This window comes from Metopolophium dirhodum, chromosome 8, assembly GCF_019925205.1.
Source record: "Metopolophium dirhodum isolate CAU chromosome 8, ASM1992520v1, whole genome shotgun sequence".
Classification (NCBI taxonomy): domain Eukaryota; kingdom Metazoa; phylum Arthropoda; class Insecta; order Hemiptera; family Aphididae; genus Metopolophium; species Metopolophium dirhodum.
The window spans coordinates 8180149-8195588 of NC_083567.1; the positions used below are offsets into that span (position 1 = coordinate 8180149).

General features: G+C 31.3%; 2 protein-coding genes across 11 annotated transcripts; one reads left to right on the plus strand and one right to left on the minus strand.

Annotated features, from left to right (window-relative positions):
• Nucleotides 1–4293: 4293 nt before the first annotated feature.
• LOC132951290 (transmembrane protein 203-like) lies at nucleotides 4294–11552 on the minus strand. Of its 10 annotated transcripts, XM_061023104.1 has the most exons (8): nucleotides 11229–11552; nucleotides 8868–9519; nucleotides 6331–8509; nucleotides 6190–6266; nucleotides 5958–6094; nucleotides 5490–5738; nucleotides 4694–4988; nucleotides 4311–4597 (listed from the first exon to the last, which is right to left on the minus strand). In XM_061023104.1, exons 1-3 carry the CDS (start codon nucleotides 11298–11300, stop codon nucleotides 8502–8504), a joined length of 732 nt encoding a protein of 243 aa, XP_060879087.1. In that variant the 5' UTR covers nucleotides 11301–11552; the 3' UTR covers nucleotides 4311–4597; nucleotides 4694–4988; nucleotides 5490–5738; nucleotides 5958–6094; nucleotides 6190–6266; nucleotides 6331–8501. The 10 variants fall into 10 exon arrangements, with proteins under 10 accessions (XP_060879086.1, XP_060879083.1, XP_060879084.1 ...); XM_061023100.1 differs by having other exon boundaries at nucleotides 4299–4597; nucleotides 4694–5322; nucleotides 6331–9519; XM_061023101.1 differs by having other exon boundaries at nucleotides 4300–4597; nucleotides 5490–5726; nucleotides 6331–9519.
• Nucleotides 11553–11676: 124 nt separating this feature from the next.
• On the plus strand, nucleotides 11677–13302 carry LOC132951292 (uncharacterized). Its single transcript, XM_061023107.1, has 3 exons — nucleotides 11677–12004; nucleotides 12903–13056; nucleotides 13126–13302. Exons 1-3 carry the CDS (start codon nucleotides 11877–11879, stop codon nucleotides 13192–13194), a joined length of 351 nt encoding a protein of 116 aa, XP_060879090.1. The 5' UTR covers nucleotides 11677–11876; the 3' UTR covers nucleotides 13195–13302.
• Nucleotides 13303–15440: the final 2138 nt, after the last annotated feature.

A 15440-nucleotide genomic window follows, 5' to 3' on the forward strand; every position in this document is an offset into this window, starting at 1 on the left:
ACCTACTCCTGGCGATAAAAAAAAATCAAAGTTTTTCGTCACACCAAACAGATATGCCGTTCTCGACTCCGACGAAAATGAAACGCCATCCAATACTTCCAAATCTACTCATGGCAACTCACACATTCCCGATCTGGGTGAAGATTCTCCAGCACCACCAATTTACATCAAAGATATCTTAAACTATTCATCATTCAAAAACCTCTTAACGAATCTTATCGGTCCGAATGGATTCACTTGCAAATCGTCAACTTCATATCTCATTGTTCAGCCCTCTGGTATGTCAAATTTCAACATAATTGTGAAACATTTAAATGACACTGACGCTAAATTCCACACATTCAAACCTCGTCAATTTCGTCCAGTCAGATTTGTTATCAGAAATTTACACTTCTCTACCACTGAAACTGATATTGTTTCTGCTCTATCTGAATTGGGACATTCTGTCGTACGTGTTCAAAACATATTAGATAAAAACAAACGCCCCTTACCTCTATTTTTTATAGAAGTTTCCCAAGATACAAACAATGTGGATATCACTAAAATTTCGTCTTTACTTAATACCAAAGTTATTATAGAAAAACCACACAAAAAGAACCACGGTCCTCCTCAGTGCCATAATTGCCAATCATACGGCCACACGCAAAACTATTGTCACCACGTCGCGCGCTGCGTTAAATGCGGAGCAAATCATCACACAAATGAATGTTCCAAAGATCGGAATAGTCCGGCTAAATGTGCCCTGTGCTCCGGTGACCACACCGCCAACTTCAGGGGTTGTCCTGTTCTCCAAAGTGCTCAAAAAAAAAACTCAAGATTCCTCAATGTTCCTCCAGTCAAAGTTCCGGCGCTAAACCCTCATTCCAGACCAAAATCATACGCTGAAGCCACTCGGACTCAAGATTCTCTCACAGATAATTTTTCCGTCCTATTTTCTAACTTTATCACTAATCTCAATTCTTTAATCAGTCCTCTAATTACTCTCCTCTCTTCATTTCTTCACACATTAATCCCCAAAACTTCCCTATCTACGTAGCTATTTCTGTAAAATGTTTTCCATACTAATAGCATTGTTATTTCTTTATCTGTCTAAATAGTATATACCTTTCTAACTTTAATTGCTTTCTTATCATGTATAATGTACAATATCTTATTATAATATGTATGATGTATAATTGTTGAGCTGTCATAGTTTCCGACTAAAAGCTAATAAAAATTAAAAAAAAAAAAAAAAAAAAATGTATTTATGTATATAAAAATATAAAATATAAAGATTAATAACATTATATTGTTTTAAATACTTCGCGCAAACCTAAGGTGATACCCGGCGTATAGTATAACATACAAAAAGGTGCGTATTAAACTTGGCGTGGTGAAACGAAGACGGTCTCGCGTATTTTATACATTGCGCTATTGGGATTAAACTTATAAATGCTTCTACGTCACCTAGTTAACAGATTGTCCGTGGCAATAAATATTTAATTTAAGTCTAAAAAGTAAATGTAAAATAGTAGGTAATAATAATATGAAAACAAACTTACTCGTAAACATCTACTCTTCCGGTGAAACGTAGCTAGAGTGCCGCCATCGCCGAAGAAAAAGCTATCTTCATCCATCTTCATCTAATCATCTCACTTCGATGAGCTGAAACTTGGAAGTATCGAAATATTTAATGAAAAAAACCTGATCAAACGAAATTTGCGAGTTTGTGTTACAACTTATACGGTTTAACGAACTGTACGTTTATATTTGTGGCCTATTATTTTTTTGTTCACTAAAATCAAAATATACAATATATTATATTTATAATACAATAGTATTGCTGAAATTATTAGAATTGTTAACCGTCGCCGACGAATTTCGACAATTGACGATTGCCATAGATATTATAAAATATATTATTTACTATGATAAATCCAAAGAACTTATATATTATTATATAAGTACTCAGTATACCTATACGGTATGTCGGTATATTTATAAATCGTATGTTCTTTTACAGAAATCTTTGTGATCTGCAATGCACCTATTCTGGTTTTCTATTTCAATTATAGTTCGCATGCCAAATTTAACTATACAAACTGGTCCACAAGTTGATAGATATTCTAATACATTCTCCCGCCAGTGCCAATAGACACAGTGTTTGAGAAGTTATATTTTTTTGGTACCTAATTAATTTACAGTATGAATTATTATAAGTTACCTGTGTAGGTACTTGTCCAAAACTCGACTACCTGCAAATCATTGGTTTTTATGGTATAGCCTTACGAAGTTCACGATTTTCGGTGTTTTACGCACCCGTACAACGCTTAACGTTTACCGAGCTTAAGTATTACAAATTAATTTTTTTTTTAATCTAGGTAAATCAACGTTTTAAAATTGATGATGCAAAAATAATTCTGACACCCACCCATGGTGGTTTTACATAACAAGTAGAGGGATGTTTTTGATTTTAATTGTTCGAGCAAGCGCAGTGTGGTACACCGGGTACATATGAAAATACCAAACATTTCAATTCGTTATAATACATATAAGTATATAACTTAAAAATAAGACTGACCGCCAAGTTCAGACTTCCCTGTCGTTTTCCGTTAAAAACTAATGATTTCCGGCACTTATTTTTTGCAATATCGTTCTTAATTCGTTGTTACTTGTAATATATGGTTCTAGGTCACTTTGTACGGTCGAGCATTAAAAGTCCGAAACGCGGACACTTTGTACTATTATATACATAAAGTATATATATTATAAATATAAGTTATATACCTAAGTAGTAAGTATATATAATATTATAAATTATAATGTAAATTATTAAAATAGCGAAAAACTAAAAATAAAAAGTAAATTGTTTCTATGACTAATTTCGACCAAAATGTCGTCAATAGGTAAAAACGCCAATGAAGTCATCACTCTACATTCTTTGGAAATCCGTTCATTTTCTTTATACAATTTTACTAATCCAAGTTGCTGAATTTGTCGCCATACAGACTGGCATAAATGAAAAAAGCAACCTTGAATCTGGACGTCATTATAAACTCGATTTATTACGTTTATTACACCTAACTCGTGAACATGTCGGTTGTGACAGTTATCATGTGACAGTGTGTCTTAGTGAAATGCATTTCAAAGATAAACGCAAATGATAAGTATTTAACGTAGATATCGCGATTGTGAAATGTATATGTACCCATGAGATTCCCCAGATTATATAAAATGTATTTATAACATTTTTAGTAAAATTTGTCATATATAATATATAGTATTATTTACTTGCTAACTTCGGTATATAACTTATATTTATAATATATATACTTTATGTATATAATAGTACAAAGTGTCCGCGTTCTGCAATGTACCTTTTTACCCGACCGTACAAAGTGTCCGCGTTAGACATTTTGAACAATGGACCGTACAAAGTGACCGTTTACCGTAATATATACATAAACCTATTTTAAAAATATTATTCGTGGGTAATTGAAACGTCTAAAATATATTATCATATTATACAAATATGATTTCTCATGTAACTATTTTCTTATTTTGTTGTAATTTAAAAACGTATGACTGTAGATATACTTGAATATTTCACTGAATGTTTATATTAGCATTTTCTATACACGATAACATTTTTAAAATAATTTGACTCTTTTTGAGCTGTCAATATAATTTTATTTGTTGGGTAAAAAAGCGTGAAAATTTAATATAAGGCTGCTGATATATCGTTCTAATAGCAGTTAAAAAATATTAAAAATACATAGGCTCAATTTTTATTTATAAGCATTTAAAGTTCAAATTTTGACAACATTTATCAAATTTATAATTTAATAATTATTTTGTAGTTAAAAATTTATAAAATGTTCAACTTTTATAGCTTAGGATTAAAAATTTAAAACAAGGTTTCACGTAAATAGGTTATATATAAATTACTTTATTCACAATAATATCATCAAATATACTTGGTAATATCAATAATATCATAGGCTGACTGACCGTTTTCGCTCAGAATCGTTTTTCTTATTTAATGATATTATATCATTGAATTCAAATTTAACACCATCCATTACAGTGACCCACTTGTAACCTACTGTACAGCAGAGCGATATCCACTTACCCACCTTTTTTTAATTGACCTCCCTTTTCATTTAATTCCTGATAAACGAGTTTTGGATTAAACCTACATAATAGGTACCTGTCCTACCTATATTAATTAAAATCTATTTTTAACACGACGTATTTACTTATTATTTTTGTCTTTTAGTTTATCTAATTTTGTATGATTAAAATATGTTTCCTTTATACCCAAATAATTTTTAAGTACCTACAAATAATATAGAACTCAATTTTATTTTACAATAAATACTTTTATTAATACAGTGTTGACTTTGTAGATGGGTAGTAATAAATTAACTGTACAGGATTACATGCATTCAGGTGAATAATTATAAGATTGCAATGTTAGATGTAAGATGTAAGATGTATTGTTGATTCATCAATACGATGCTGGGTGGACTTGAGGACTTCCCATGTTCAGCGACCGGCGTCGGCCCGTTTTGTGGCACAGCGGAAACTTCGTACAGCTGACTGTTCGACAAAGACACTGTGATATTATTTGAAAAATATTATTTCTACTTAATCGTAATAACTGGGTATAATGAGTTTAATATTTTTTTATATTATAATAAATATTAAGTACCTATATTATTAGCTTCTAATAATTGGGACGTCATTTTTGTAGATAATGACAAAATGACAAAATGATGCTGGCCCAGCGCTATGCCACGATTTATGGCGTACCTATCCGATGAAATTGTTGGAGACTCTTTCAAACTGGGCAATCTGATAAACGGTGACGTGATCGTTACTTCGCGGCCATCATAGGGTAGACCAGAATACACAAAAATGTAGGTCATCGGACTGTCGGCTGTATGTATGATAAAGTCCTGGAAGTGGGAATTACAATAGCCCCTAAAATGCTGTTACACCTCAACCTTAATAAAAACAAAGAATGATTAAAAAATGGCAACGGAATTGGCCTACAAATCTGAAAATAAGTTTATGGACAGATAACTTTTCAACGTAATGTTATGACCGATCCAATAATAACTTTCCATAGGTACATCAGACCGATGTGCGACGTCTGTTCACCAACGTATCGACATCCACCAGATAACTTTGGTAAGTTTTCAAACTATACCGCTCATTCTTGCGGAATGGTAAAGAAAATTAATTTATTAGATAAATATTATACTATACCAATTTTTAAATATAGACGTTTTCAACTCTTACAGTTATGCAGATGGATGTCGACCGGTTTGGGAGCTTCTAATGAATTCAAACATAAATAATATATTATTATAATATTTTTATATGTATATAGTATACGGTTAGGTATATTAAATTAATTAAGTAGGTACTATATTAATATAGTATATTAATTATTTTTTTACTATGCTTTTATTGTATTAAATACATAATGACTTATAACTTACATTATTGGACCGGACATACAGCAACGTCGAGTTGAAGTACCTGTCCATAAACACATTTTCGATAACATCCATTTTGTTGTATTCTGGACCGCCCCATGGTGGCGATGTGAGTATAACGTCGCCCTTTATCTGATTTGCCAGTTTGAAAAAGTCTCCAACAACGAACTCAATCTTCTCAGGTACCGCCGTACATCGCGGCATTTTGCTTGGCCATCACTATATTGTCTACGGCAATATCTACAGCAATGACTATTATAAATAGAAAATATAACAATTATTAGAAGCCACAGATAAAAGGTACCTACTTAATATACTATTATAAAATAATATAATATATAGGTAGGTACATTATAGACAATTATTACATTTCGGTAATTACAATGGACAATTAAGTGGAAATAATATGTTCACATTTTATATCCACGAAAACGGTTTTATTTATTTTTAATGCATAAAATATTACAGTACCTTTGTCGAACAGTCGGGCAAGATGGATTATATTTCCGCCGGCGCCGCAAAACGGGTCCACAGCCACTTTCACCCGGTCACACTTTTCTGCCATATTTAGGCGCTGAGTGTCTCGAGACAGACCGAGTAAAAGCTCTCTATAAAACCAAACATACGATTATTATATATATCATTTTTATTTTTAACATGATATGATACATATATAATATATAAATGTTTTTTTTTTACATACGCTAGTCCATCAGAATACCTTGGTCGAATTTCGAAAATAAGGCATGTCTCTTTTTCCAATATTTATATGTGCTTGGTCTATGGGCAATATAAAAAAAACATTATTTAATTTCCGATTATACCTATGAGTAAATGCACGTACGTGGTGTCCGCGCGGCTGACGGCTTCACGACACTGCAGATCGGCAGCGGAGTGCCGTTTTCCGTAGTCACGGCTTCCACGGGGGACGGTTTCTCGACGCTGCCAACTGGCAGCGGAGTGCCGTTTTCCGTGGTGACGGGTGCCGAGTTCTCCGCACTGTCCGGTAGCGGAGCGACGTCCGCAGCCGTGGTGTCTACGACCTGTGCTGCAATCGGACCTCCGGCGACCGACTTCAGCGGCGTCTGATCTTCAGGTCGGCTGGAGAGTCTGATCAACTCCACTACCATAGACATTCCGGTGCCGACGGACTGAGCGAGGAAGGAGAAACCAAATTCCGAAGGCTATTATCACAGTCACCCGTCTTGCGCAATTCGACGCGACGGACACGCAACGCGACGCCATCTCTCCGTCTACCGTTCCGGCTGCTCCCGGAAAACGCTTTCTCACTGCCCGTTGCACTGCAGGACTCCTCACGATGTTGGCGATGAACGCAGTCATCGCGAGGCCTGCGCACAACAGGCAGAGCAGCAGCGCTAAGACGGTCACAGCCAAAGTTCCGACCACGGTGACGACCAGCATTGAAGTTACGCTGATAGCAGTGAGATTGTCGTCCTGCAATAAAATAAACATTAAAGTTAATAATTATTCATAGTTAAATCGTCGACGAACGTGTGACACACACACGGAGGGCTTGCAGCATCGTTTTTCTATATAATATCAAATTATACTTACGTATTCTTCGGTGCACAATGCGGCTATCGTTTTCTGTACCCCCCACACGTACCGTTTCTATTAAAGTTTTCTGGTGCATACGTCATGACTATAGAAAACTTTAAGTTAAAAAAAAACAAACAGGAAAAAACAGAAAAAAACTAACTAATACAAAACAAAGAAATTTTTTACGAGAAAAAAATCATTATTATATATTAGCCAACAAATTTACTATAATCTTACGACGAAAAATACGCGAGTACAATATATGAAACCTATACACTATATTATTGTGTTACTGCGCAGGCCAGGGCCTTATTTACAATTTTGCCACCCGGGGATGTGCTCAAACGAGGATTTTGAGATTTACGGTGGAAATTTTTGTTTATAAATGGTTGCTATGGGTTTTAAAGTTACAATAATAAAAATAATTGGTTGCAATTGGTTGATCGTCAATTAAATTATTATTATTAATAATAATTAATGACGTATTAGTATTTTATTTGTATATTGGTTAATCAAGCATGCATCAAATCGGATTGTCGCATATTGCACATTATAGCCGCTCATCGGCGGGTGGATTGTCTACTTGATATACCTTTGCAAATAGTCCGCGATCCGACGTGGTCGGATTGCCTACCAGGGTGGCTGAATTGCACTTACTGTTGCGAGTTACATACAAAAGGATTTGAACAATCACAATTTAAAGAGTTGTCATTTTTTAAGGGAAACGAAGTGCATGGGATCAGCTAGTTTAAATATAATAAAATTTAGCTTATCTACCATATTATATAGATAAAAGTTAAATTATCTTTATCTAATATAGATAAATGTAAAATGTATTTACCTTGTACCTATCTTTATCTGTATGTAGATAAATGTATATAAAATTACCTGTATTGGTAATATTATGGGCTAACAGACCGTTTTCGCTCAAAATAGTTTTTCGTATACACTGAGTTTATATATCATTGAATTCAAATTTATCATCATCCATAACGGTGACCGACTTGTAACCTACGTCCTACTGTACAACAGAGCGACACCCACTTAGGTACCTGCTTTTTTTGTTTAGAAATTACATTTTGTTAACTCAGTTTAAGGGAATAAGTGATACTAGATCTAACTGTTTACGTAACAAATATATTATACATCACATTAATGTATTCAGATAATTTTAGAAAATTATTACAATTTAAGCATATATTGTTACAGAAAGAGCAGTTAGGTTCCCTCAATTTATGCATAAGAAAAGTAAAAATAATTTTAATAAACAACCTATTACCATGATTGCAAAATTAATTTGTTTACTGAAGAAACTAAAATATTCACCAATATTGAATTAGTCTGGTAAATAATATATCTGTCACTGAATATTTTATGTGATCAGTGATCAGCTTAATTTATTTAATAGAAAAATTTTATCTTCATTAATTTATTTATCTGTAGCGTATTTCAGATTCAGTCCGCTGTAAAAAAAAAAATAGGTTGAAAACTACTGCTCTAGATTATTGAAGTAACATTAAACATGGGTATATTTATTATTTCTAAGAATAATATACTTTTAATTTTTATTGTTCTGTTTGAAAATATTTATTGAAGAATAGTTCTGTTTCTGAACAAATAGAGTATTTTACATCATTATTTGAAATACATAATAAAAAGTTGTAAATATCTTAACGTTATTACAATATATTTTATTATTTATACAACGTAATAAATATTTGTTAGAGTTAGCTAAGCTAATAATTATTGGAAAACAATCTTACATATTGATCTAAGCTGAAATTAGCTTAGAAGACTTTAAGAACTCATAAATATAATCACCTGTACACCATGGCATTACTTTTGCTGGTGTTATATGAGACTTAAGCAAGTTTTCCAAAATGTAACCCAACCTTGGAAAGGCAATATCATTTTTAGTCAATTTCAAAACTGGACATAAATCATTTTGACCATCACCGAAATATAATATTTTATTGTATTTTTTATTTGTATTCAATGCATGTTCCTCCATAATAGCTCCTTTGCACATATTTGTAGTACACCAATTGCATTTGTTTTGAACAGCATAAGGTTCAATTTTAATAACACTATCTGAAATTGTAGCTGGATTTGTATAAATGCATGAAACTATATCCAACAACTTATTGTGTTTTAACCAGTTGTAAATAAACAATGAATTTGAATCAGATGCCACTATGATATCAACATTGTTTTCATAAAGCGCTCTCATCAACTTTGGCATACCATCATTGGGCCTCATCAAAGATACGACATCTATTATTTCTTCGGCTGGAATTTCAATAGTTTTTATTATATCAAATACTCGCTGCATATATTGAGTCCAATTATTTGGGAAATCTTTTCTGTTTGGAACGAGATTGGTAGGACTTATTAAATCAATAGCAACTATATCAGAATTGCCATCAACTATTGTCTGATCAAAGTCGAAAACTGCCAACATATTTTCAAGTTCCTAAAATAATATTATGCATGTTATTTAGAATTATTTTTAAACATAAAATAATCATGAAAAGTGGTTTAAATGAATAAATAGTGAAGTTCTTAGAAAATTATATTGCCCCATAAAAATAATAAGTAGAAATACAGTGGGACTTGTAGTATAATATTATATCAAAATATAGTATTACGATTCATCAAAAAACAACAACAAGAGTAAAGTAAAAAAAATTGTTTATTTATATTTTAAATTTACAAGGGCATATATTTCATGTTTTTAATGTAGCTGACACGCACGTATGGCAATGAGTTGTAACACAATGAATATGGGCGACATAATTTCTGAATAATCCAGATTTGAAAGCCCTGCTAGTCTTCTGCAAAGTAACACTTTAAATAAAGACCACACAAACAATAAGGCAGATGACCATACAGTTCTTGTAACAGCTTCTTTGATGTGACCTTCAATGTAGAGACGTATCAAAACAATGATATTAAAGTATGTGCATAGCGCGTCTGCTACAAATAATGGCGAAAACACTATCCATATATCATAGGAACCTGGTATAGTTGATGCAAAAGCGACATCATCTAATCGTAGTGCCAAAAAAACTGTAAAAACCAACAGCGCAATAAGATGCACCAACATTTCGAAGACCGTCAGCCCCAACCATCTCACCAATTCTTGCAACGCGAATAACATTTTATTTAGTTATTTTTATATGTATAGAAGATAGTGAACGTGTTCTTGCTTCATAATCATCATCTTCATTTAGTGGCTCCAAAATATCTAAAATAAAAAATGATTTAAAACAATATAGAATAAGTATACTCTGTTCAGCGAGATAACACGCCTCGGACCAACAAAACTCAGTTCTTCTCCCATTTTTATCGCCACACGGCACCCTGTCATGGGTGAACCGCGGTTTCAATCGAGAATCGGTATGTTCTCTCACTGAACAGAGTATAATATTATGCATGAGATGACAAGTAAGTACCATACATAATGTAATTTAAACTTTTCCATACAACATATTTTAACACATACCTTTTATATCAGCTGTAGAAGTTTGTATATCCAATTTGATTGTGTTGTGAAATTTTTCCTGAAGTTTCAATGCAACATCAATTGTTGTGTTGATGGCTTTTCCAAGACCATTTAATATTAAAACTGAATTATCTAATTCTAGATGTTTGGCAGCTCGTGTTAAATGACACTAAAAAATTTTAAATTTAATAACTAAAGCCAAATATGTAAAAATTTATGATTTTGAAATTAATAGATAAATGTAATGTAAAAATAATGATAAACATAACTTTGTTTTATTCAGATGTATTAGGTATTTTAAATGTACACTAATTTATTATATTAAGATATATTATGTACACACAATTTTAACGAGTAAATAATGATAACTTTACTTTAACAATAAATGTTGTATGATCTATCAGTTACAAGTTTACAACTATAGCTTGCACAAAACAACTAAACAGTATTGACAGTAATGCGACTAAAGTGGGATATTTAAAACTCACACAAATATACAAAATATTTCATTAAGTGAATAATTTATAAATTTATATACATCAAACTAATATTTTATTGTGACTGTCAAGGCAATAGTGTTTGTAATAATCTTCTTTACGACTTTACACATTAACTACCTAATACTTTAGCACCTTGTACAATGTACATGCCTACTATAAATTATAATATATAATTACCTGTACGGGTGTTTTGGATGAAACAAATAGTTCTTTCACCAAAACCGATTCTGATGTCGATAAGGAGGACATGGAAAATTATTTTACGAGTTTAATGTTCTAGAATTTACTAATTTACTTTTTAATCATAACTCATTAGTGTCTGCCGCATAGTAAAATAATATGTTGAATCACTTGAATGTTATTATGTTAATGAGCGATAGCCGATTTTACAGTAGTTTACTGGTTCATCAAGACCACGAATAAAAATAGTAACTGATGCTGATCGTCTGATCACAGAATAATTAATATTCTCGGTTTCTCGGTCTGATTCACGACGAAACATGAGTTAATCAGTTAACCATAGTAGTGATAATAAAGTGCTTGCACGCTTTTTCATTCACAGCTGTTTAAAATTTATTTAATCGGATAACTAATTGATAAGATGTCGGAGAGTAGACTAGAACAACTTTATTGCGGAGGACTACAACAACTGAATTCAGATATAATAAGTATACTATATTTCTGTGGTACTGGCTACTGACCAAGTACAGTCAGTACAAATCATTGAATCTGAGTTAGAACAAGCGGGGATACGGCTTTGTAAGTTTGTTTCTCGTTATCTGAAATTTATACGCGTCTGACCATTGGCATTCATCACTCGAAACTATGAGCGGTTTAAGTTTGCTAAAAAAAACCGTTCTCAGGAATGTGTGCTTATTAAAACAGATTCGACCTCTGCATGTGTCGTCTGCCCGGACCAAGTCGGTAGCTCCAAGAGAATCACTGAACTCCGAGTACGTACAACCTTAATTTTACTTACCACCGTAACACGTAGGATTCATAAAAAATGTCTGCCTGGCAAGCCTCAAGACATCCTATATAGGTAGTTTTAGGTGGTCTTGTATCCAGAATCTTCCCTAAAACTACCTATTTCACTACCCATTATGTTTAGAATGAGTAATACAATTGATTGTAAATACTATAAAAAAAGTATTTATAATCAATGGTAATACTTAAACTTATCAATTATTTATAGACCTGCTAATGACTAAATATTATGTTACTTTGTTTTTATCAGTTTTAAAGATTAAAAAAATTATTATGTACTTAATACCGTTGAGACAAGTAAAATAATTACAAATTATTATTAACATAAAAAATTTTAATATTTCATTATTATTCTTAAGAGAATGCTATGCCCGCATGCGCTGTCTCCGTCCTACAAACGCAAATTGCACGTTCTGAATAATTTATTTAACTCTGTTATGACTAATATTGGAGTGAATTGATCTATAATCAAATTTAGAAGTAAGAATATTATCTAGTGGATCTGATAGGTTTTCAATTTTTTTTTTTTTTGGTGGGGGGGGGGGGTTGGGGGTTTAATTTTAAAGCAAGTTATGAGTATTTTAAAATGCACAAACCATTAATAATTTTAAGATACTCATAACTTTCTTTAAAATTAAACCCTAAAAAAAAACCTATCAGGTTCACTAGATAATATTCTTACTTCTAAATTTGATTATAGGTCAATTCGCTCCAATATTAATCAGTTAATTAGAATATTCAGAACATACAATTTGTTATGTTATGAGTTTGTAAGATAAAGACAATGCATGCCATTGTAGCACCCTCTTAAGTCTTAGTTAGTAATTATAATGTAAATAATGTATATTTACTGATTTGTTTTAGCTATGTATTAGATTTAAACTATGATTTCCACTATCGTGACCAAATACCATTTACCGCAAAAGATAAGAGGAATAATACTATTGCCGACGTTTCAATGGGAATAGTTTTGGCATTTGTTTTGTATAAATGTTACTCTGAACCTGAGCATTTGCTTGTATGTATTTCTAATGTGACTTGGTTGTATATTATAATATATTTTTGTACCTGATTTGTATCTTTATAGGGAGATTTTCCATATCCTGATTACTCAGAATGGACTGATGAAGAATTGGGAGTACCGCCAGTTGAATAATCATATATTATTAATAATTCAGTTAAATGTAGTATAAAATATTTAATCCAGAAAAAAATTCTATGAAAAAGTGAATAATCCACAAATAAATATTACATTGATCGTTAATTCTTGTGTTTTTACGTTATTACTTATTACTATATTATAATATTATACCTTAAAAACTGTCCATAAACTGTTATTATAGTATTCAAATTTAAACAATATGGTACTAGTGCAGAATTGTATGCAAAAATCAATACAAATTTTAAAAGACAAATAACCTTTAATATATTTTATATGTTAAAAATAATAGTAAATTATATATTATTATTGTTTATTAAACACCAAAACGGCAATTTTACATAGTTTACAAATAATATGATGTAGGTGTGATTAGAGATGTGAGTGGAGTAAATTTACCAGGTAATTTTTTACCGGTAAAAAAATTTACCGTAAATTTTACCAATTTTTTTTTACCGGTAAATTATTTTTTACCAAAAAAAAATGTTGTGTGACCTCTCTAATCAAATGAAATCGAAAACGCCTAGTCTAAATTGTAAAGAGATATATTTTTTATCAAATGTTAACAATACAATAATGAATAAAGTACTAATCACGGTTTAAGATGAATCTATAGGTAATAAACAGGTTGGACCAAAGTAGGTAAACCGAAAAAGGAACTTCTGTGATATTATCATTTGTAATATTTATAATTTATATACTTGTTATTGTTTATATAGTTTGTTATATACTATAAAATCAATATTCTGCCACCCCTAATATATATTAGAACATTAAATATCAGTAGGTAATTAGGAAAGATTTTATAGGGAGATACCAAGAATGCAGATAATGTGATATTGATAATATACTATTATCAATACAAAAGTTAAGTCTAAATATAAATGTTTTGACTTAAAAAGAAATAAAGGTAATGTGAATTTTGATAGTTTAGTTTAGTTTAAATTATTTATTAATTGTAATATGAATAATTCAATATTCATATTTCATAAAATGTACTAATTACTAATGTCTAATACAGAACAATAGGTATTTTAGATTCATTTTTTAAATTTTTTGTTAATTATTGTTATTATTAGAAAGAACTAGATTTAACAAGTAGGTATACAACATTAGTACCTAATACGAATCGTATTTAGTATTTACTAATGTATAATAGTAAAAAATAACAATGGCTCTAAGATTTAGCTATTTTACCATTTTTACAACATTATTGGTAAATTTACCGTAAAATTTACCGGTAAATTTACCGATATTTTTTTTACGTAAATTCTCCATCTCTAGGTGTGATGATAGTTACATAATTACATAATTAAATACAGAAATAATTTAGATAGCAATATTTCAGTGTACATATAATATGGTATTATGGTTTGTAGTATTTTAGTAAAAGTAAAGTAGAAATAGTAGCCTAAGGACTATTGGTCGTTTTCAGCTCTGAGCATGCGATGTAGAGTATGATTGTGCCCATAAGGTCTTATGAGTTGAAACATTAAATTGGGATTGGTTTCTGGAAGAATGAGAAGGAACTCTGAAAGGAATGGCAGCAATGAGATCAGGAACGTCCAGAGAACCATTTAGAATTGAGTTTAAAAAATCTGCTTTATCACAGCGAGAGGCAAGAGTAGGGATATTTAAAACTTGTCTTATATTGGAGTAATCATGAGGTTTGTGGTAAATATTCATTTTGAAGGCAATAAAGTTTAAAAATTTGTTTTGGACACGTTCGAGTCACAGCTGGTCATTAACTAAATACAGATGCCAAACCACAGATCCAAATTCAAGAAGAGAACGGGCAAGGACATAGTATAAAGTACAAAGGCATCCAACTGCCTCAAATTATTTTGTATTGCGTATGATGAACCCTAGGACTTTAAGTGCTCTGTTAACCATTGCATTTTTGTGAGGACTAAAACATAGATAAGCTGAGTAGATAATACCAAGATCATTAATGGAGGAAACTGAAATTACCTATTAGCTATTGATCATAAAGATTTAGTCTAGATCCACTTTATGCAAATTCAAATCAAATTAATTTTGATTTTGGCTCACAAGATTATTTTACCAATGTATACATGATTTATACTCATTATAAAAATATAAAAATTTACAAAATTTAAAACAACCAAATTTGGAGAGGCTATAAAAAGTTGAAAAATAATTTTGCCAATATATTTAGACCAATTAATATTTTCATAGAAAATATTTAAACCGAATAATATCTTGGATGACTGTATTCGATT

Excerpts from the sequence above, each read along its gene's own strand:
- LOC132951290 (XM_061023103.1), bottom strand. The coding sequence starts at position 11,300 with ATGTCCTCCTTATCGACATCAGAATCGGTTTTGGTGAAAGAACTATTT. Across the intron at positions 9,520-11,228 it reads CATCCAAAACACCCGTACAG|GAACTTGAAAATATGTTGGC; the intron begins GTAATTATATAT and ends ATATTATTTTAG.
- LOC132951292 (XM_061023107.1), top strand. The coding sequence starts at position 11,877 with ATGAGCGGTTTAAGTTTGCTAAAAAAAACCGTTCTCAGGAATGTGTGC. Across the intron at positions 12,005-12,902 it reads AGAGAATCACTGAACTCCGA|CTATGTATTAGATTTAAACT; the intron begins GTACGTACAACC and ends GATTTGTTTTAG. Across the intron at positions 13,057-13,125 it reads CTGAACCTGAGCATTTGCTT|GGAGATTTTCCATATCCTGA; the intron begins GTATGTATTTCT and ends GTATCTTTATAG.